Source organism: Falco rusticolus, chromosome Z (assembly GCF_015220075.1).
Source record: "Falco rusticolus isolate bFalRus1 chromosome Z, bFalRus1.pri, whole genome shotgun sequence".
In the NCBI taxonomy this organism is placed as follows: Eukaryota; Metazoa; Chordata; class Aves; order Falconiformes; family Falconidae; genus Falco; species Falco rusticolus.
In genome coordinates this window covers 74535547-74556514 of record NC_051210.1, presented here as the reverse complement: position 1 = coordinate 74556514, position 20968 = coordinate 74535547, and the positions used below count along the sequence as shown (strand labels likewise).

At 53.5% G+C, this 20968-nt stretch overlaps 2 protein-coding genes across 4 annotated transcripts in view; one reads left to right on the top strand and one right to left on the bottom strand.

The window, feature by feature from the left end:
- The window catches only part of DNAI1 (dynein axonemal intermediate chain 1), a 152209-nt gene extending 136749 nt beyond the window's left edge, over positions 1-15460 (top strand). For all 3 annotated transcript variants that reach the window (XM_037374567.1, XM_037374565.1, XM_037374568.1), the window contains one exon: positions 15204-15460. In XM_037374567.1, coding sequence (XP_037230464.1) covers positions 15204-15308 — 105 coding nt within the window. In that variant the 3' untranslated portion in view covers positions 15309-15460. The remainder of the gene's footprint in view (positions 1-15203) is intronic.
- Positions 15461-16521: 1061 nt separating this feature from the next.
- On the bottom strand, positions 16522-19158 carry ENHO (energy homeostasis associated). Its single transcript, XM_037374395.1, has 2 exons — positions 18851-19158; positions 16522-18249 (listed from the first exon to the last, which is right to left on the bottom strand). The coding sequence occupies exon 2, from the start codon at positions 17942-17944 to the stop codon at positions 17759-17761; it is 186 nt and encodes a 61-aa protein (XP_037230292.1). The 5' UTR covers positions 17945-18249; positions 18851-19158; the 3' UTR covers positions 16522-17758.
- Between the last annotated feature and the right edge of the window lie 1810 nt (positions 19159-20968).

Here is a 20968-nt window from a genome sequence, read left to right as displayed (position 1 = left end):
CCATACAGATTTTCCAGGTCACATCTCTGGTCCAGCAAAGTAATTCCAAATTGCAGTCCTGCCTTCCTGGACACCTACAGCCTTCCCATCTGTCCCATTGTCCAAACGCTAAGAGAAACACTGACTAGACCCACTCCAGACCTTGCCTGGCAAATGCTGTTTGACTCAGACCTGTGATAAACCTGTTGCAAGGTATTATTTATAGCCTGGAAGAATGGTTCCACATGGACTTTCTCTTAAAAGTAAACACCCTGTTTAAAAGAAAGCACCACACAAAACCTGCATGTACTCAGCTAAAGGGGGCTGGGACAAGCAGATCTTTAAAGGTAACAGTAGGGGGAGGGTCTGCCTGATATAGATGAAGCTTGCAAGGTCCATCAGGGTATTTTCATGACCCAGCTCCGGCTGGTAGTGCTGTTAGTGTCAAATGTGAGTGTTGCTGCAGAGCAAATAGCCGCAGCAGCAAGATGGTCTCAGATGCCAGACTAGATGACTTGGCGTCATGGTGTTGTTTTAGGAATGCCCATCAGAGCACAGCCGTAAACAAGGTGGCAGGGGGTAGATGTAAATCCCATGCAGACCACCCTCACAGCTCTGGGGCTGCATCCTGGAACTGGAGATGCTGAAAGAGGCTTGAAAGTTGTAAATAAAAGCATGAACTATCAGCATGTCACTGAAACACTGAGCCAAACACAGAGTCTGGCAACCTCACTGGGGTAATTCAGAGCAAGAATGAAACCAGGGTCCAGTTGCTGAGAGCAGCATTAGCAAATCCATCACCATCTGCAGTGCACACATCCAGGGTTGGCACTTCAATGGAGGAGACTGATTGATAAAAAATGAAAAATAAGTCTGCAAAAGAGTTAATCTAAGGCCTGGGAAACATCACTTCAAGGAGGTTTTTAGGGCCTCACAAATAAATTAAGCCATAACTTCATCTCAGCCTAAAAACACCTGTATGGGAAGGGATTTGCAATAGTGGAAGGCTCCTTAAATTAGTAGAAAGAGACATAATGGGACTTGGCAGCTGACCAAATTCAAACAAGAACTAGAGCACACATATTTAGTGTGGCACTAGCTTGTCCGCATCCCTCAAACTCCTTCAGGTCAAAACTGCTTGTCTTTTACTGAAAGATGTGCTTCAGCTCCAAAATGAGTCATTGGTGTGATGAGTTTACTGACTGAGGCTGTGTGAATCATAACAGTTATTTCTGGGCATAAAATCTATTAAATCTACTTTGAATCTACTTGAAATGATAGGGGATTGGCAGGCAGCATTATAGAGAGAGAGATTTGCAGCTTTTTTAAAGAAGTAATTGCAGCTTGGAACAGGCCAGGTAGCTGTATTTGAAGAGATTTACAGACTTCTGAACTCTTCAGTTCTTGTGAGTCTGGCTTATTAGCTCATGTGTTAAACAGTCAAACTGTAAGCACTCAGAGAAAACAAGGTGTTACAATAACAGCAAGCATGGGTCAATACTAAATCAATGTTATCCCTTTTCTGCCATTGAAAGCCTAGTGGGAATATAGATGCTTGCCCCATGTGCCTGGGATCATACAAGCTCCCCCCTTATGTCAGCTTTCCCACTTGTCAGTAAGCACAGGGAAACAGTCCTTGCTTTAAGATCTCTGTGGTGTCAGCTCTCACAGACTGGGTCCAGCTTCCTTCTTGGTCCTCTAGCCATCTGCCTCAGGCTGCTGCCCTCCATGGGTTTTCTCCAGTGCTTCCTGGTTTTCTTTTTTCACTGGGAGACCCTCTTCCTCTCTTTACCCCTTACCAACATCCAATACCAACATCCAAACCAGTCTGTACAGCTTCCTTGACCTTTGGATACTGTGAGAGGAGGGTGCTGGGGAGCTTGTCCCCTCTTACAGTGTGCCAGCATTCCCCAGGGGGTGGGAATTGCCCCATTGAGGGCTGGATCGCTCTACACCAGTCCTGACACTGAGCAAATATGGTTAAGAGAACATTTGCTTAGAAATGCTGTCTGCAATAGGAACACAATGACAGAGTAGGGTAAAGCTACAAAGCTCATCCTTACATTCACACTTGGTAGCGAAGAACATCCTGGGATCGCAGAGCCATGGGCACGTTCATGGAAGGGATGTTGGGAAGTCTCTAGTCCAACCCCTACCTCAAAGGAGGCTCAGCCCTGAAATCAAACGAGGTTGCTCAGGGCTTAGACTTATTTTGAAAACCTCCAAGGCTGGAGATCCCACAGCCTCTCTGGAGCCCAATTCCAGTGGCTAACTGTCATCGTGGAGGAAAACTTTCTTATGCCACATTGAAACCTTCCCTCTTTCAGTTTGTGGCTGTTTTGCCTCATTCTCCTGCTGTGCACCCCTGTAAAGAGCCCGTCTCTGTCTTCCTGATATCCTCTCTTTGGTGCTGGCAGGCTTCTGTTAGGTCACCCCAAAACATCTCTTCTCCAGGCTGAACAAGCCCAGCACCCTTACTGTCTTCTCAGTGCAAATCCTCCAGCCCTCAACAATCTGAGTAGCCTCTGCTGGACTCAGTCTGGTTTATTAACATGACATCTCAGTTTAGCTGTTAAACTACCTTCTACCCCTCTTCCCGCAGGTGAAACTGGAACCCTCCTATCCATTAGCTGAAAATTAAGACTTTTTAGTCTGGTTTTTTATCACCAGAGGCAGAGAACAGAGGCACTGAGCCAGTATAGCCGTCATCTCCTTATCTTATTTCTTTCTTCCCTAAAAATCTCCTTTCCTTTTTTCTGGTGACTAAGACATGGCACAACAGCGCTGGGGACAGGAGGTGAGAGGGGTTCACCCTCCTCACTTCCTCCCACCTCACAAAGCTGCTTTCATTAACACTTACCCAGTGTTTCTCAATTACCACGTTCTGGCTTGAGCTGCCTACCTGTGTTGCAGCTTTCTGCAGAAAATGTGCTGAAGCTTTATCTGTTGTACAACAGGAAATATCGAACACATGGGCTTCTTCCTAGACCAACAGCTCCTCTTACTTACGCCATAGCATTACACAGGGGTTGAGCGTGGTTCTCACCTCAGCCTCTGTAGCCATCCTTGGCTTTACCTGTCTCTCTGGAGGGAACCTTCTCCTGTGGCTGTGTACTTGCCTTTCGTCAGGCTTGATGGCTCATCCACCTGACAAGTGCATGACTGAACTAAGACAGGAGATTACAAAGGTTATGCCAGAAGTGGGAGGAGTAACAGGCTGAAAAATTACCCCAAAAGAGCAATTAGCGGTGGCATAACTGTTGGTTGGTGTCCTCACTGGCATTTCAAATTTCCCATTCATTCCTTGGGTGATCTAGCAGAGAGTCCACTTATAAAGTCTTGAGAGGGTCTGGTGGCATGGAGGGTCACAAGGACTTTGAAAGACTTTGCATCAGATCTCCACACGACCTTGAAATGTTGGAGAGATGGAGTGAAATCATGGAGGCGAATTCAGTGATGACTTTCACAAAGTACCAAAAACACCTGCCAGGGCTGGTCTCAGCTGTGCTTGATTGGTGCAGAGCCTGGACCACATTCCTGGAGTCCAAGGACTCAGAATTACATTAATGAGCCCAACCCGGTCAGTAATCCTGTGCCTGCACCACGGTGTGATTTCAGTGGGGAGTGAGGTGGGAATGTGGCTCATTATGTGTTTAGCAAAATAACATCCAAGACCAGATGGTCATATAGGAAACATTGCATTTGTCTACGGTTAAATCAGGGGTTACTGGAATAAATCAATTCTGTCAGAGGTTCTCGGCTGCTTTCACTGGATTTCTGGCTCATTTACAGATGGTTGCTGGGGAAGTTAAATTACGAACAGAACAATAGCCATTCACAATGATCCAGGCTTCTTAAGGATTTTACAGTCTAGGGAGAAGCTGGCACTATTTTCCCAGTTACCTTCTTCTCACCTTCAAAGCAACCGCAGCTCTCACTTAGGGATTTTATGCATCTTTATGGCAAAAAGCATGTTATGAAAGTATAGTTACTGGAATTAAATTTGGATTTCATTTTCTGAGCACAAGTGGCCTCTTTCTGTCTTCTTTTGTTTCCTGCTTGGTTGCCAGCTGTGCAAATATCTCTTTTCAGGATTGTTCTTGATGCTGAGGCACTTGTGCGGTGCCAGGCATGCAGCAGTGCAATGGGCTTATCCCTTGCTCTCAAATCATGCTGAGCACCGCACCGCAGTGAGGGGGGAAAGCACGATCAGCAAAATTCCTGCAGAAACTACAATGTCTTGGTATCTTGTGGTGTCTCCGTCTCCCAGCACTTGACACACAGGATCCACATGGTTAACTATTTTGTGAGACAAGCAGTGGGATATAGGGAGGTAAGGCAACATTATTCCTACAAAGCAGTTGCTTCCACCATTCCTTTAAGTCAGTTTAAGCGTCTCCTCTGTGCTGGAAGAACAATTTCAGTTACCATCTTGAGGACTCTCAAAACATCACCAGGTTCTTTTCAGCCTTTATTACTTCCTCCCAGACCTGCAGCCTGACAACATCATCTGCAGGGCCTCAGATGAGAACAGAAAGAGGAGAGCCTAAGAAGAAGTCACCCCTCCTGAGATTATATTCTGATCATGCTGGGGGAATCTTCAGCCAGAAGTAGTATCCAGATGTGGCAAGGTCTCTGCATGTCCACCGAGGAGGTATCTTCTCCAAGGGCCCTCTAGGACAAATGCTGGCTGTTCACCTGGCAGCATTGCCCCAGCCATGTCCTTCTGTCCCAGCTCCAGCAATATAATGAGTGGGGTGAGGATCAGGCCATGTTTGCTGATGTGTTGAGGCTTCCAACCTCAGCAAAACAACAGGCTTTGTACCACGGTTGTTCTTTTAATGTAGCGGATCTGTGTCCTTAGTGTTAGGTGTGTGCGTCACCTTCAGTCAGCCTCTGAGAACAGGTTCCCTCTAGTCATTTAACCTGTGGTGAGTTGTCAGATAGTAGCTTCTGCCAGCATGGCCACTGTCTTGCTGAAGCTGCAGGCTGCCTGTTGACCTTGTTCCACCTTTGGTGCTGGTGGGACCTGCTGAGCAATGGAGAGATTAGCTTGAGAAGTGCTTACGTTAAGGACCTTAATGACTGCTGCATTGTTTTCTTCCCAGCCTGCCTTTATTCTGCAATACACTGTTGCAAAGAAGCTCCATTAGTTTCGGCAGCCAGCTGAGCAGATGGGTTTAACTGGTCTATGGCACTGAAGTAATTACATTTTGGTACAGCAGAGACGCAGCAGCGAACATGTAAAATTAATTCAGGTGCAGCATCCTGGTCAGTGACTCAAAGCAAAGAGCAGTTTAGGGAGGCCACCCCTGGCCACACTGTGACTGTGCTGTTGGCAGCAAGGACAATCGTTAGGAATATATCCCTCTGGTTTCCATATATTATGTTGGATTGGCTTTGCCTATGGCCAGTTTCTTCTTCAGATATGTATTATCATCAGAGAGATTGATTACTGCTCGCATCTCTCCTCTGCTTCTGTTATAATTAAACCAGCAATATATGCATGAAGCAATTAGATTTTAATAATGCTTTTCTAAACAGGATGTCAAGGAGCTTAGCACAAAGGCTTGGGCTGGATCCAGATCAGCATCTTAAGACTGGATTGTCATTAAAATGACTGCCTCCTGCCTGGACAGCTTACCCAAACACAGGGTCTAGATCTGCTTTTGAGTCGGAGTCTCATCTTGGTCTGCAGGCAGGACCTGGAAGACCCCATGCTCCTGGGTGGTAGGGCCAGAGCAAATCATGGGTAGGGACAGGTCACTGGTGCATGTAAAATGTGGGTCTGTTGGTGGGACAGGAGCATCCCCAGCTCCAGCCCGATTGCCATCCCCATGACTGTGTGCAAGGGAACCAATATTCAGGTCTGCCCTGGACTGCTTCCTGCAGAGCAGTTGTTGATCAGATCAAGGCAGATCTGCTCACTGCTGCCAGTGTCTTCCAGAAAGAAGCAAGATGCTTCATGGATGCCTGTGCCCCAGAGGAGCACTCCCAGAGCTGCCTCCCAACATGTTGCTGGCTTTCTCTTGTGTAATTTTGTCCTGTCTCCTTCTGGCTGATATGCAGTCCTCGGGCCCTGCATTTGCAGTTGGGCCAGGATGAATCCTCTTCTTCTCTGTACAGCTCTTACTCAGACCCTTATGGACAGTCTGGTGCCACTGGGTCACTGTCAACATGAACAGGGAGTGTGTAACACAACCTCAGCATCCCTGCTGGCGGCTGGGGCTCAGAAAGGAGATGTCCCAACAGGCAGCAATGAGCATCCACCACCAAACAGCACTGTGCTAAGCCCATATTCAGGGGAGGATTGACACCAGCAAATCTGCTAACCAGGATCTCCAAGGGCAAAGGGACACTGTGGTGGGTTACAGGTGAGCCTTGTCTGTGTGCAGGGCAGGAAGGAATTTTTCAGCTGCTGTGACATGGTCAGATCCCGGGAACGAGCAACAGCTCTAGCTGCAGGATTTCCCATGTTCATCCTGCATTCAGCTTCTTGCTGACCCCTTTTAAGCCCTGATTTGCATGGTGCAGCATAACTCAGTCATAGCTGGTGCGATTTAGCGTGACGTCCCACAAAGTCCGAAGTAATAGTGATCTGGTTTCCACGCCTGGGAGTGTGTTGGTTTTTGGGGTTTTTTTTGCCTGGCTGTTTCTTCTGCAGCAGGTGGAGAGGAGCTGTGCAAGTCATTTAATTTGTGACAAATGGGAGACGCAGTCTGAAGTAAACAGGATGTACTTCGGTGAGGATGGAGGCAAAACAGCAGGAGAGGGCAAGGAGATGGGAATAATCAACCAAGGAGGTGAACAGAAAAAGATCTCACTTGCCAGCAGTGCCTTGCCACAGCAGTGGTGTTGTACTAGAGAGCACAGGCAAGAGGGTTTGAGCAGGACACATGAGCTGATTCTGCTGCACCACTTAGCAGTGCAAAGGCCTTAGTTCCACCTTGGGGTACTGGACTTTAAGGACATGAGGAGCAGGAAAGCAGCAAGGACAATGTGGCCAGCTGACAGTTTGGAAGCAGGGACATGCAGAGAGGTGCATAGCCCTAAAGAGGTCCTGGACTGGCAGGGTAAGGAAGGCAGTGCTCAAATTATAAGACGGCAGCAAAAGGCTTAGAGAAAGGGTTTCAGTGGGTGTGAGAGGGACAAACTGGCAGCCATCACCAGGAGATGGGTTGGCAGCACTCTTCCTGGGGTTTTTCAAAAGAAATGGCCATGCAGGTGACAGGAGCAGGGTGTGACAATCCACCACTTGGGGCACATTGTGCAGAGCATCCCAAGGACTGGGTCAAGTGCTGGACAAGCATCTGTCAGAAGCAATTTAAAAGTAGTGGCTGCCACCATGGACTAGGGTGGAGTAGTGGACTAAATCCCTCCTAGCCCTGCTCCAGGTGACACTGTGATTTAAATGAAAGCTACACATAAGAACACGTTGTGGAGGTGACACGACTGTTCATGCAATTGAAATATCTGGGGCTGTTTCTGGAGTGTCCCTGGGTTCAATTGTGACCATGGAAAACAGGAGACAGGGAGAGAGCACTGTGGCCTGACATTAAATTGCAGACTGAGCTCTTTCAGTAAGCAGAACAGTATCAGTTGTAATACATCTTTCATGCCATTGGCATTTAATGTTATTAAATATGGGGCATCTGTGAGTGAAGACATTTGTTTTCACTTCTATTTATAGCAAAACTCAGTTTCCAGTGTACTTGTATTTATGCAGTGAAGTATATTCACACATGCTCATATTAGTAGCCAACAAGAATACATTTCCTATGCAGATATTTTTATGAGCTGTATCAAAAAAATGACATGACAAGTTTTAAAGAAGGTGCCATGTTAAGAGAGAAACATCAGCTGAACTTTCTTAAGGCAATTAAGAGGCGATCACAGGGAATATGTGTATTAACTTTGGTGGCCAGAGAAAGAGGTATTGGAAAAATTGCAACTTTTAAAAATATACTGTTCATACAACTGCAAATAATCTCTGATGGGATGCTATGCTCTATGGGATAACAGTAGTACCAAAGTATTGCAGGAGCTGCATATTCACATCCATGTTTGGTTGCTTTTATTAAATTCTAATCTGTAACAGCTTACTGAGCTGTCTGGCAGAATTGCTAAAATAAAGCTGAAGTAAGAAAAAGAGAGATGCTGAGTGATAAAGAAACATTGCTGGGTGGCTGATGGTGCTACCTTCCAGCTGGCATCAAGGACTTCAGCTTAAGGTTGCCAAGGTGCCTGTGGACCACAGGACACCTTGAATTTGCCCCTTTGGATGGGTTTGATGTCCATGCCCATGGGCACTGTGTCTGTCTGTCACTGCAGGGTTGACAGCCAGAGTAAAGAGGTGCTGCAGATGTGTCTCATTGTGGTAGGCACAAGAGCTAGGGAAGCCTGGGCATCTTTGGGATTGTTTAGGTTGCACTGAGGTTTGGTGTCTGATCGAGGTAGAAGCCAAGATACTGCCTGTCAAGCGGTTTGTATGGACAATCTCAATTAAAACCCACTTCTCGCTTCCTTCTTCTGCACTGTTTGGGTCTGAGAGATCCCACAGCTAAAACATTGGGCACTAATACCCCCACCAGCCTTTCCATCCAATGCCATTATAACATGCAGCATGTGGGCAGGCTTTGGGTAACGGGGCTTCCCACTGAGCAGTGCTAAGAGCTAATTAAAGTAATCCATCCCATCCAGAAGAGCTCTATGGCACTGCAGAAAGACTGAACCCAGTAGGGCCAGATCCAGGGTTTGGTGGTGGTGGGGCATGCACTGCCTGTCCCACGGGGAGTTGAAGGAGAGGGCATCCCATCCCTTTGTCCTTATCCCAAGGGTGGTTCGCACCACCAGCACCCCCTGGGCTGGAGGCAAAAGCTTTTGGGCTTTTTACTCTACTGCAGCCCTTTCCCAAAGCCTCTGCAAGTCAGGGGAGGGTAATTGTCTTGCACACCAAGCACACAATGATTTTTCTCACTGCTTAGCACTAAATCTGTGAACTGATATGACTGAAAATCTTTTCCATGCACCTTGTGAGTTTATCATCTCACCAGGCTGCTCCATTGGAGGTGGCTGCTGTTGTCTTGTCTCTCTTGTCTCTCACACACACACACACACACTGCTTACAGTTGCAGCACAGCCAAATTGTCCCCAGGGCAGGCAAAACCCAGTGAGACCTCCTGAAGGAGAAGAAAGCTTCTTGCTGATGCTTCCTAATCACAGCAGCTGTGCAGGGCAGATTAAGGGTATTTGCCCATTTAGCCCATTTCAGGCCATAATGTCTTTGGATAACTTTAAAATTTATCCTTCACTTTAAAGATGTTTTTGTGATGGCATGTGAACCGAGGATCATGACCACATCTCTGTTTTGAACCCATAATTGTCAGATACGGAAAAGGCAGAAGACCAACTGTTTCAAATGGTTTTGGTGTGTTTCTGCAGCTGGTAGTGGGATAGATCCAGAAGGAGTTAATGAGTCATTGTAATGCCCAGGTTGGAGGAGCAGTGGGGACCACCACAAGCCCTGTCTGTGCTCAGCTTGGCCTTGCTCCCTGAAACTTTCGTGCATGGTTGCTAAACGTGGTCTTCTCATGGCTATATTTAGGTGCCTAAATTAGTGGTGTGTAAGAGACATTGCTTGTGGCTCTGGAGTTAGCAAGAACAGGGAACATTCAGCATGGCTAGAGTTGGTGGCCCAAGCAGAAGAGCTTAGTGCTAAGCCTTTCTTAGACCTTATGTGAGCCTGGTGTTGCCTGTCCTGCACCCTGCAGTGCCCATCAGCACCCTCAGCATGCTCTCCTATGCTGGGGGCTGATGAGGCCATGCTCCACACCGCAGTCACTGTGAAATGAGCTATGCCATTTAGCAGCTTCCAGTGCTCAGCCAGGGTATACAGCTGCATCAGGGCAGCTAGCAAGTGTTTTCAGAGGGCACTGTCAATGCTTCATTAAATCCTGTTAGCACAATTTGCCGTAACATGCTTTGGAGGCTCGCTGCTTACTGTTTCTTGAGTACCTTGCTGAGGGTCAGTAGAGATTGCACCACGGCACCAATCAGCATGAAAGTAAAAAAGAGCTGGTTCCAGTGGCTTCACTGGTGACTTCCAGCAAGCAAGAGCAGGTCACCTGGGGCCACAAGACCTGTCTGCCCTGTTGTACCTTGGCATGGTCCAATGCAGATGCTAGCAGAGATCTCTGAGTCAAATAAGTGAGCTGGAGCAAGGAGAGGTGCTTGCCTTGAACAGCACAGGTTTCAGCTGAAGCTGGAGGGATGAGCATCTTTGAGGCCAGTGATCCTGTGTGGTTGCTGATGCCTGAACAACCCAGCTATCCCCTGGGCTTTTCTGCTGGTTTCATTCCCTGCAAGCAGAACATTTCCTGCGTCATTTATTTCTAAACAGTAACAAAATAAGCCTAAATCCTTATCTCCTGTCTGTCAGCTAATCCTTCCGTGGGCCAGGAGCAACGCTGTCAAATCAGGCTGCGAGTGTGACTTGAGGCTCTCCGTGGTTGATAAACACATTGCTGCTGTATGTAAATGGGCTTCTTGAGAGCCTAGAAGTGGTCCTGGCACAGACATCATCCCCAGCTCAGTATAACTCCAGCTTCACCCACTATATTAACAGCATTGGATTGCAACAGGACCATGACAGGGTAGGTTTTGTAAGGCTTCAGGGCTGCAGGTCATATCACACCCCCACTGATGCATGTTTGGTTGGTGGCCCAGGGAGCCTGTGAGGAAAATTTTGCTGTGTTCATGAAACGGTTTGGATTTCCCTGGTGTTCCCAACAGAAATGCTCCAGGGAAGTCTCTTCTTTGCTTTCATTCATTGAATTTTGACAGACCTGTCACTGGTGTGTTTTGCTGATGGAGGTGTCACTAAACTTACCCCTGAGCAGGGTAGAAGGGACAAGAAAAGGTCTTCCCCAGAAGTAACATGCCTCTGAAGACCTGGCAGGCTGTGTGCCCCTTCCCACTGAGGATAATAAGGATGGGTGTTTTGGACAGCTGCACTGGTGGCTTCTTGGAGCTTTTCACCCCCTTCAAAATGAGTCTGTAAAAGCTTAACCCCCTTTTGCATGGGAAGCTGGTGTCCTGCATCACTGGGCTGGTTTATAAAGTGGCCAGATCCTGTCTTAGCACAACTGTGCCCAGAAATCCTTTCCTGTTAGGAATGGCAGAGACTGAGACTATCAGTGTCATGATGACAGTTGGGCAGAGACGGCCCTGTGCCCCTTGGCCAAGACTCAGCACAGGAAAAGGTCCCTTCTGCTCCAGGGGAAGTTATGGGAGCTTCTCTGTCTTTTTTCATGCCAGCATGGTTGACTTCCTCGCTACTTTAAAATGTAAACATGTTTTGCTTTGTTTAATCGAAACCTTACAGCAGATGTTTTATGATTATTCCACCAATGGGAAAAAAAAAAAAAAAAAAGATGCTGAAAAGTGCCAGCATCATGGCTTTTATGGGAGAGTTTTATTAACTCAGCAGTTTACTGTTCAGCTAGGGATGTAGGGAATCCAGTTTAAATGACTCCCATATGCTGGATGTAGTGTTCGGTATGTGCCAGCATGGAGAGGGCTGGGGCTCTCAGGGTGATGGATCTGGGGTCTTCAAACAGCCAGTCCTCATCCTCATTCTCATCCTTGTCCTCATCCTTGTCCTTGTTATTGCTCCACTCTTGCCCCTCAGGCTCCACCTCAGTCATCCTCCACCTCCTGCTTCACTTCTAGTGTCAGTACTCACCTTGAGGGCTGAGAGGACCATCAAGGGTCCTGCAGCAGTTGTGCCAGCACTGCCTCAGTTTCCCTGCCTGGAGAGCCAGAGCAGAGCCCAGGCATAAGGCAAAGGGAGAGTGAGGGGGACTTGGCCATGAACACAGCACCATGGGGATATGACAGGAGTCTCCTCCCCATCTCACCTCCCTGGGGTCATGGTCTGTCAGCGAGGCAGAGTCCATCCCCAGGCAGCACCTTTTCAGCCCATGCCATGAGCTTTCCTGACACATCCCTCATCACTATTTCAGCCAAGAGCATTTTTCTCTCCTGCTGGGAACTGTTAATGATAAAATCAAAGCAAACATTGCCGTGAGTGGCTCCGGTACCCATTTGATAAGCTCCTCGGGGACAGACCTCCACGTAAGCTCAGTTCTGCATCTGTCAGCTCCGTGGGGGGCATGCTTTCTCCCAGCTCCCTTTCAGCTCCCGGTGAGCTCCATGGATGCGGTGTAAGCAGGGATGCAGGCAGAGGATGGGGTCAGCTACATGCCAGGTGGCAGATCCCCCTGAGTGCCCTTTCCACACCTGGCTGTGGCATCCATCAGGAGGGAGAGCCCATTGGCAGCCATGCATGGAGGTAGTGCTTCCCTGCATTGCATGTGCTTCGGGAAATTACAACAACTCTGCTCCAAGAAGGGCTGCTCTTCGGAGGGCTGATGCAGGTGAAGCCCCTGCTGGATCTATAGGGAGCTGCCACATACATCCAAGCAGATGCCGCAGTGCTGTGGTGGTGCCATCAGCCAGCCTGCCATGGCCCGGCCAGCTCACATGCACAGGCACCCTGGGAAAAGCAGATGGAGGAATAAAGGGAAACTTTCCGTTCCAGTGCCCCTGAAAGGACATTATAATTTTCCTTCCTTGTGTCATCCTGCTTGCCTGGTTATGTGGCGTTAAATTAGGCTTCTGGTTTGGTTACGGCTCATTACAGGCTTGCATGTGGCTTTGTTGCAGCTTGCTCAGAAGCACTGAAGGAGCTGAGCCAGTGTGAAAGTCAAGGTTTTAGGGACAGCTCGGTGACTAGGAGCTGAGCCTTGCCTGTGGCTGGTGACTTCAGCAAGGCTCAGACATGGTCCCCTTGACCTGGAGTTACTACCTGGAGGGCATCAGTCACAGGGACCCTCCCTGACCCTACCAGTGGGGAGATCAAAGGGCTTGGGATGGAAATACATTGATGGGACATGGCTCCTTTTCCTAGCTGAGCAAAGCAGTTGCCTCTTTGGCCTGTCCCAAGGACCTGTGTATAGAGCTATGTGTGACGCAGGGTGCCAAAGGGAGTGTTTTGAATGCTGTCAGACAGCAAAGCAGCTTTTCTGCAGAAATAGCTAAGTCCTGAAATACCCTGAGCAGCTGTGTTTATCCCAACACTCTCACTCAGAGAGATGCTCAGCTGTGACGTGAGCCGTTAGTACAAACATCGCTCCCACTGCCCAGGCCAGAGCCACAAAGGGCATTGCTCACTTAGTGGCATTAATACAAACCAGCACTGTCCCAGCATGCAATTGATGGACTCGGTAAATGAAAACAACTTTGGCTTGACCCCAGTGCTCAGGCAAGGACTGAGGCTGTCTTCTTGAGAGCAGAGGGGTTTCCAGGTTTCCCTGCTCACCCCCCAGGGCTGCTTTCATCCCAGCCTTTCCCTCTGGCAGTCAAAGAAACCTCTGCTCTGTCGGGGCTGTGCTGAGCTGGGATGAGGGAGAAGCCCAGGGATCCCCTGAGGAATTATTTCCCAGTAGTCATCACCTTCAGTAATGCCCGTGTTTTCTGGAGAAACACAGCAAGATTCCTGCAGCCCTACAAGCTTCTCTTTGTTGTGCCCCCATGTTTCTTTCCAGCACTGAAGGAAAGGTGTGTGTTTGTATTTGCTATGCCTGGGGCCATTAGAGGAGCTGATTCAGCAGAAGGATTGATCTTTTCTGAGCAGGGAGAGAAGAAAGCCAGCATCCTCCTTGCTCAGATGCTGAGTGCTGCTCCCGTGGCCTTCCGAGAGCATCCCCGTGTAGAAGCTGTGCTTGGATGCCAGGAGGAGCCAGCACAGCAGCTTTCTGCAGGCTAGCTCCAAGTCTAGTGGCTGGTGCCCCTGCCACCACCTTTCTCAAGCCCACCTGCCAGGCTGGGCATCAGCGCTCCTGCTCACCTGTGCTTTGCATCTGCTTTCTGGGGTGCCCAGAGCCATGCTGAGCATGGAGGAGCTTCACAGCTCCAAGACAGGGACCCTCCGAAATCTGGAGGGAAGGCAAGAGCCAGCAGGTTGGCAAAGGGAAAGGCTGTGAGTGGAAGGCAGCACTGAGTGACAGGATGTGGCAACTGGGTGGATGCTGCTTTGGAGGAACCCCATGGGGTAGATGCTGGGCTTCATGAGGGCTTGGTGGGCTGAATGCAGGCTGGAAAAAAATTCCTCTGCTGCAGCTGTGTCTGCCATATGTACTTGGAGAGCCCAAACATGGTTATCACTTTCCCAAAGCTACTGAGCTCCCATGAGAGCAACACACTGATGCTGCAGCCCACAGCTGCGGGGGGACACACTTTACCCAAAGCATTGGGTAGCACTGGTACCCTTAGCAGAGATAACATCCCCCACCAGGCCTGGAAGCTCCTGCTGCTTCCAAGCAAGTGAGGACTGAGCTGGACAGGCATATTTCCCTCATGCAACATTTCTCCCAAGATGCTGGCTGTTTGCTCTAGCACCCAGGGTGGGAGCCGTTCTGTGGGCTTGGGACAGGTGCTGGGGAACTGTGGGAAGGGCTTGTCCTCCCTGCCCACGGTGGGGCACACATCGGGATTGGCACAGTGGTGTGCAGTGAGGCACAGGGCTGTCCTGTGGGATGCTCAGGGGGTGCCCAGAGGCAAGAGAGCCTCAAGGAGGAGCTAACAGCTCATCTGGGAGCCCTGACTCACTTCTGCCCCCCAGGTTAGGGGCTCTCAGCACCCCCCTGCCCTCCTGGGAAAAGCCATTTGTGTGCAAAAGGGCTGATCCCCACTGCTATGGCTGCCTCTGCCCAGGAGCGCCGGCGTGGGATGGGCATTGTGGGACCATTTTGGGAAGGTTGGGACATCTGCATTGCCGTCACTGCCCTAAGAGCTGTGCATGCCTGGCACCTCCCTGGGGTGGGGGGGAGAAGCTGTGGGTCTTAGAGGGTAGTCTAGTCCTATGGGGCTGAGAAGGGCTGGAAGGAGAGAGGCTGAAGATGGTTTGTTTTGCTGTGGATCAACAGATCCGCTCCCATCCCCACCCAAACCTTTCCCTAGTACCCTTCCCCACCCCATGGGGGCTTTTACACATCTCGTGGCACTCGGGCTTGAAATATGGGGACAGGCAGGTGCATTTCCCTGTGGATCAGCCCCCAGCAAGGGCTGAGAGCTGCCACACAGCAGCCCTCCCTGAGCTGGACCCTTCCCCATCCCTCTGGTCCTCCCTGCTCACAGTTCTGCCCCACTTGCTTTCTTTACAGGAGAAGAAAGGCCAGGAGGTTAAGAAGGGCCCTGAGGTAGAAATTGCAAAGCTGGACAAGCTGCTTAACTTGGTGAGAGATCTGGAGAGCAAGGCAGGCAAGTGAGCGGGAAGGAATGATGGCGCTGCCAGGGGACGCTGGCCGAACAAGCCCGGCTTTGATCAGCAGCTGCTTGGCATGCAAGCCATGGGCCTTGTGCCGCCCGCTCTTTGCATAGCGGGAACGCTTCGCCTCTGTGCCTGGACAAATAAACGGAGGTGCTGCGAGAGCTGTGTTGTGCAGTCGTGTCAGGGGTCAGGCGGAGCTCACCGCGCTTGGTCCCCCAGAGCAGCACAGCCCTTAGCTCCTCCCCACCCTTGGCTGGGGCTGGGTGAGAGTCCCATGGAGGGCAGGTGAGGGCTGGTCCCCCCAGCCACAGGGAGGCCTCAGGGCTACAGCTTCGTGGCAGCCAGTCCCACTGTGAGTGGTGGCCAAAGAGACTGATCACTGAGCTGCAGCCCTACAGCCATTTGGTGGGGTCAGCCACACATGGCCCCCTTGATTTTGAGGTGGTAGCCTAAGCCAAAGGGTGGCTGGGGACCTGGCCTGGACTTCTGTGGCTGTGGGAGAGGGACGTGCCATCACTCCAGCCAGCATATCACAGTAGCTGGCAGCCACCAGCTTCAGGATGCTCACAGCTCCCCTCTCCGCAGCGGGGCTCAGCACGGGGCTCGGCTGCCTCTCCCCAGCTGGTAGCTGCAGGAACGGCTGTGTGCTGGGGTTTGCAGAGCCTTCGCACAGCTCCAGCACTTTTCAGCAGAGGGATTAGCTGCCACAGCAGGAGCCACGGTGGCCTTGATGCATGCCGATGAGCAGGGATGGGCTGTCACTGCTGGAGCCCTGTGCCCAGCTGCCAGGACTGGGGACCAAAGCTGCTCAGTCCACTGGGCAGGGGTGGTGGCAGAGCTCCTCCATGCACTCAGCCGGCCTGTGTCCCCTGCAAGCATCACTGTAACTTAAAGCCACAGCCTGGAACCTCTCCAGTGTCTCTAGCACCTGGGCTGGGGGCTGCTCCCTGCTGACAGCTGCATGCCCCCAGCCCAGACAGACATTCTGTGGGCATGAAATATCCAGCCAGGTTTCCCACCCAGCACCTAAAAACCACAAATGGATGTAGACATGAGCCCTTCTTTGTGGCCACCACCCAGAAAACCACCCACAGTCCTGCAGGGACACTGGCCACCAGCCCTGGGGCAGACTTTCCTCACCCTGCAGATTGGCAGGACATGCCGCCTCCTCCAAATTTTTCAGGCGCTGGGCAGAGGTCAGAGACACCGCCTCGTTCCTACTATTAGTTTATTAGTCTAGTAAAAATGCTGCAAAGGGATGCGTTAGCTATGCCTGACATGGGGAGGAACCACAGGGTCTGCCAGGCCTGGCCAAGCCTATGCAGGCACCCTGGCTGGCACCCTTCCCAGCACAACGCACCTTTCTGTCCCCTTATGGCAGTGGTTGTGCCAGTGGGGACCTCAGCTATTGCTCTGCTCTAGGATGGGCAGGGCAGAGCCCTCCAAAACACACAGCACCTGCAGGCAGCTGCCAGGCCTGGGGACAAACCAGACCACCAGCATCCCTTCCTGCAGAGCCACAGTGGTCCCTGGGGAGTGATGGGGCTGGGAGACCCTTCAATGCTGATAAGGGAAGATGCTTATCTTCCCATATCTCCCACCTCCCCAGCAAAAAGCCATCCCAGGCTGCTCTCAGCAGGGATGGGGATGCCAATGAGAGCATGTCTGCTGCCCGTGGACAGGTCAGATCCCACCAGCTGGCCTTGGCTGGGAGCAGGCAGGGTTGCACACCCATCAAGGAGGGCAGTTAGCCTGTTGGTGTTGATGCTAATGCTGGAGGGGACTGACAGACAGACTGGGGACGAATGGAAAGGCCATGCAGACCCTCTTGTGGCTCATTAAACTGGCTGCTGGGGCAGACAGGCACCAAAAGCCCTCCTGAAGCTGGGGGCACACGGCACCCTGGGGCCACCCCCAGACACCCAGGCCAGTAACACCCTGCTCGGCCAGCGGGGCCAGAGCTGTGGGGGTCCCACCAGGGGCACTGCACCATGGGGCAGCCAGCCTGCTCAGGGACAGATGCCTGTGCCAGCCTTGCTGCCTCCCCTCTCCGATTCCCAATCCAGCCCCACTCGGGCGCGTGACACGGTGGTCACTGGCCTGGGCCACGAGCGCCAGGGAGGAGCCCATGGGCTGTCCCCATACACGGGGTGCCCTTGAGGGCAGGGCTCCTGCTGTGCTCGCTGGCTGCTGGGACAGGCAGGGTTGTCCCTGTAGCACATCCCCAGCCACTGTCTCTCTATCCCCATAATCACTGTGGGCATCTGCAGGGACTTCCCACACCGAAACCACCCAGGTGAAGGGCTGTGGCCCATGTCATGGCCCCTGTGAGCAGCTCAGCATCCCCTCTGCACTCATCATGCGCAGTCCAGCACCTCAGTCCCAGTGCCAGCATCCGCACTGGTGCGACTCCTTTGGCACAGCTGGGTACTCAAGTCCTCAGGCAGCTCAGGGCTGCAGCAGGTACTTCTCTTCGTTCCTTGCTTCATCCATATCAGAAGCTGGGCTCTTCTTGGGGCATGAGGGGGTCCTGCAGGCCTTGCAGAGGATGAGGAAGAGGATGAGGATAAGCAACGCAATGACACAGTTAAAAGAAATTGCCACGACAGCTCCAGTGGAGAGAGCAGACCCCATTGCCACTGTCCCTCAGGAAAAAGCGGGGCCCACAGCTTGGCCCCACACTTAGGATGCCAGTGCAGGGATTGAGCACGCAGCCTTCACCTGCTGGCATTGGCAGGGGACAAAGGGGATGGTGGCAGTGCTGGCAGTGGGATGGAGATGGGGCCAGGCAGGCGGCAGGATGGTGTCACCCTGTTTGTGAGTTTGGCTGCTCACAGCTTCTCTGTGGTGCTGGGAAGGCTCGATCAGAGCTTTCTCTTGGTTTCCACCTCCTCTGGCAGGGCAGAAGACACGGGGACCCCCCCTCCTCCCTCCAGCACCTGGAAGGGAGAAAGTCAGCATCACCACGGGCACAGGCTGCCCCAGCTCCTCGGGGTGGGCTGTGAGGGTGCCGGCAGGCAGCGACCTCGGGGCCCAAGGGGCTCCGCTGGGGCTTGGCGGGACCTGTCCTTCCAGCTGCGGTCTGGGGGACCTTTCCGGCATCCCACACCGCGGCTGTGGCCCCCGGACCCCTGCGAGGGCCACCATGCTGGAAGCGTCCACAGCGGGAGTGGCGTCGCCCCAGCCCAGCCCAAACCCCGCTCCCCGGGGCACCCGCGGTGCCTCTGGGCGGCCTCGGCCCAGCTCCAGCCCCCTCGCCGCCCGCCCTTCCTGCCGCCTGGATCCCGCCGTGAGTCCCGCTCGCTAAAGCGGGGCGGGCAGCTGGCCAGGCAGCGTGCGGGGCGCCGGGGCAGCCCCCCTTGTGCTTTTTGCCCGGGTGGGGCAAAGCCCCGGTGCCGGGGGTCCCCGGTGCCCCGATCCCCCGCGCCGCCGAGGAGCGGGACAGGCGCGGAGCCGCCGGCCCGCAGCGGGAAACCGGGCAGCAACAGGTCCCGCCGAACCCGCCCTCGCGCCGCGGGGCCCCGGCCCCCTGCGACCTACCTGCCCCCGCTCCGCTCCGCCCCGGGAGCCACCGGGACACCGCCGGCGGGCGGGCGGGCGGGCAGCGCTGCCGGGGCCGGCGCGGAGCGGAGGTCCCGGGGCGAGGTCCCGACGCGGGGCGGCGTGCGGGCGCCGGGCCCCGGTGCGCGGTGGCGGTGCGGAGCGGAGCGGCCCGCCGGTGCGCGGTGGCGGAGGCGGTGCGGAGGACCCCGGTCGCGGTCCCGCCGCGGGCCGCTCGGTGGGTGCCGCAGCCCCGCGCGCTGCACGCTCCCTCCCGCCGGCACTGGGGGGCGGGGCCTAATCGTGTCCCGCCCCCGCCCCGCCCCCACCATTGGTGGCCGCCCCCTGCCGTTCGTGCACCATTGGACGAGCACTCGGCTCAGGGCCCGCCCCGCCTCGGCCGGCGCCCACGTGAGCGGCGCGGGACGCCGCCGGGCAGCGCGCGCTCTGCCGGCCCGGCCCGGCCCGGCCCGACCCCTCTCCCGCCCCCCCGCCCCGCCCCCGCGGCCCGGCCCGGCGCGCCCTGCCCCGCCCTGCCCCGCCCCGCCCCGCCCCGCCCCGCCGTTCCGTCCGGCTGCTGTGCTTGCCCTCCTGCGCTACCCGACCCGTCCCGCCCGCGCTGCTGGGCCTGCCCTCTGGCCTGCGCTGCCCGGCTTCCGTGGCCCACACGGGCCCTGCCTGCCCTGCCCAGCCCGGGGGCCGCTGCCTGGCACTCCCTGCCGCTGCCTGCCCCGCCCCGTACACACGTGTGCACACGTTTGTACACGCACGTGCACCCTGGCCCCGTGCACACCGGGGCGTGAGGACAGTGGCGATGGAGTGGCCAGGGCTGGGCTGGGGGCCTGGCTGGGGCACGGGGGCGGCAGGCAGGCGGGGTGATCACAGGCACCACCACCGTCCGTGGAGGCAGGGAAACGGGATGGACACTGGTCACTTAGGGACATCCAGCGCCCTGGGAATCTGGGCAGTGGTGGCCTCATGGGCACAGCTGGCTTCTCCGTGTCCTGTGCGGTGGGAAACTGAGGCACGCGGCAGCCTGTCCCCTGGTGCCGGCGTGCCACAGCCCTGCTGAGCCGTGACTGCCAGGGACAAGAGCCAGAGATGCGCTACTGTGGGGTCACTCAGAAGGGGGGATGCGCCTGATGAAGGACACAGCTGACGCACCCAGGGGAGATCTGGCTGGGGGCACACAGGGGGCTCTCCCCAGCGCCGTGGAGGGGTCCCACCTGCAGCTATTCTGAAAGCCACGGCCAGGCCATGCGTCCATCTGGTGGCACAGACACACGGCAGTGACACAGCGGGGATCTGCTGCAGCCTCTTGGGGCACAGGGAGCCCCATACGGTGTGTCACACCAGGGGAAAGAAGCAGCTGGATGAAGAACAGGTGAAGAGCAGATTCCTCAGAGAGCTGGGACCTCTCCTTGGCTGCTCGAGGGCTCGGGGGTACGATGGGTGGCTGCTCTCTCTCTGGCCACTGGGAAGGAAAGCTCTGGGTGCTGCCAGGTGCCACAGCAGCCAGCAGAGCTGCCACAGTGAGCCGAGGGTAACTTTCAAACAGCAAAACAAAAATAAAAATCACTTTGCAGCTTTGATGAGAAGGCATTAAACATGCCACCACGAGGGAGGATTACACAGGCTGATTGAGAATCTAGCTCTCCACTAAGAGGGTGTTTTTAAGTGTAAACAAACACAAACACATTGCCAGTTACAATGTCAGAAGCCATCTGATCAGTCGTCCAAGCATCTTTCCTTGGTGTTTATCGCTAATCTGCCAATTAGTCAAGACAAGCAGTCTCCACCTTAAACGGAAGAGAGAAAGCAGCTGCGAACAGCACTGAGGTAAATCATCCTAACTCTGCCGTGTTCCCGGGTTTCACCTGCACTGGCACAGCAAAGAAGTCCGGGCATTTCCTCAAGCACTTCATTAGCTCCAGGGACAATGCTGGGGCAGAGTGCAAGAGACTCCCAGCAGAAGGGGAGGAGGAGGCATGTACACCTGGCACCAACCTGGCTCACGCTGGGCACTTGGCCAGTGAGAAAACTCATGATGGTGTAAAGTGAGCGCCTGTGTGCAATGCAGGTGCATGAAGTCTTGCCTGTGAAGGCATTGGGTCACAC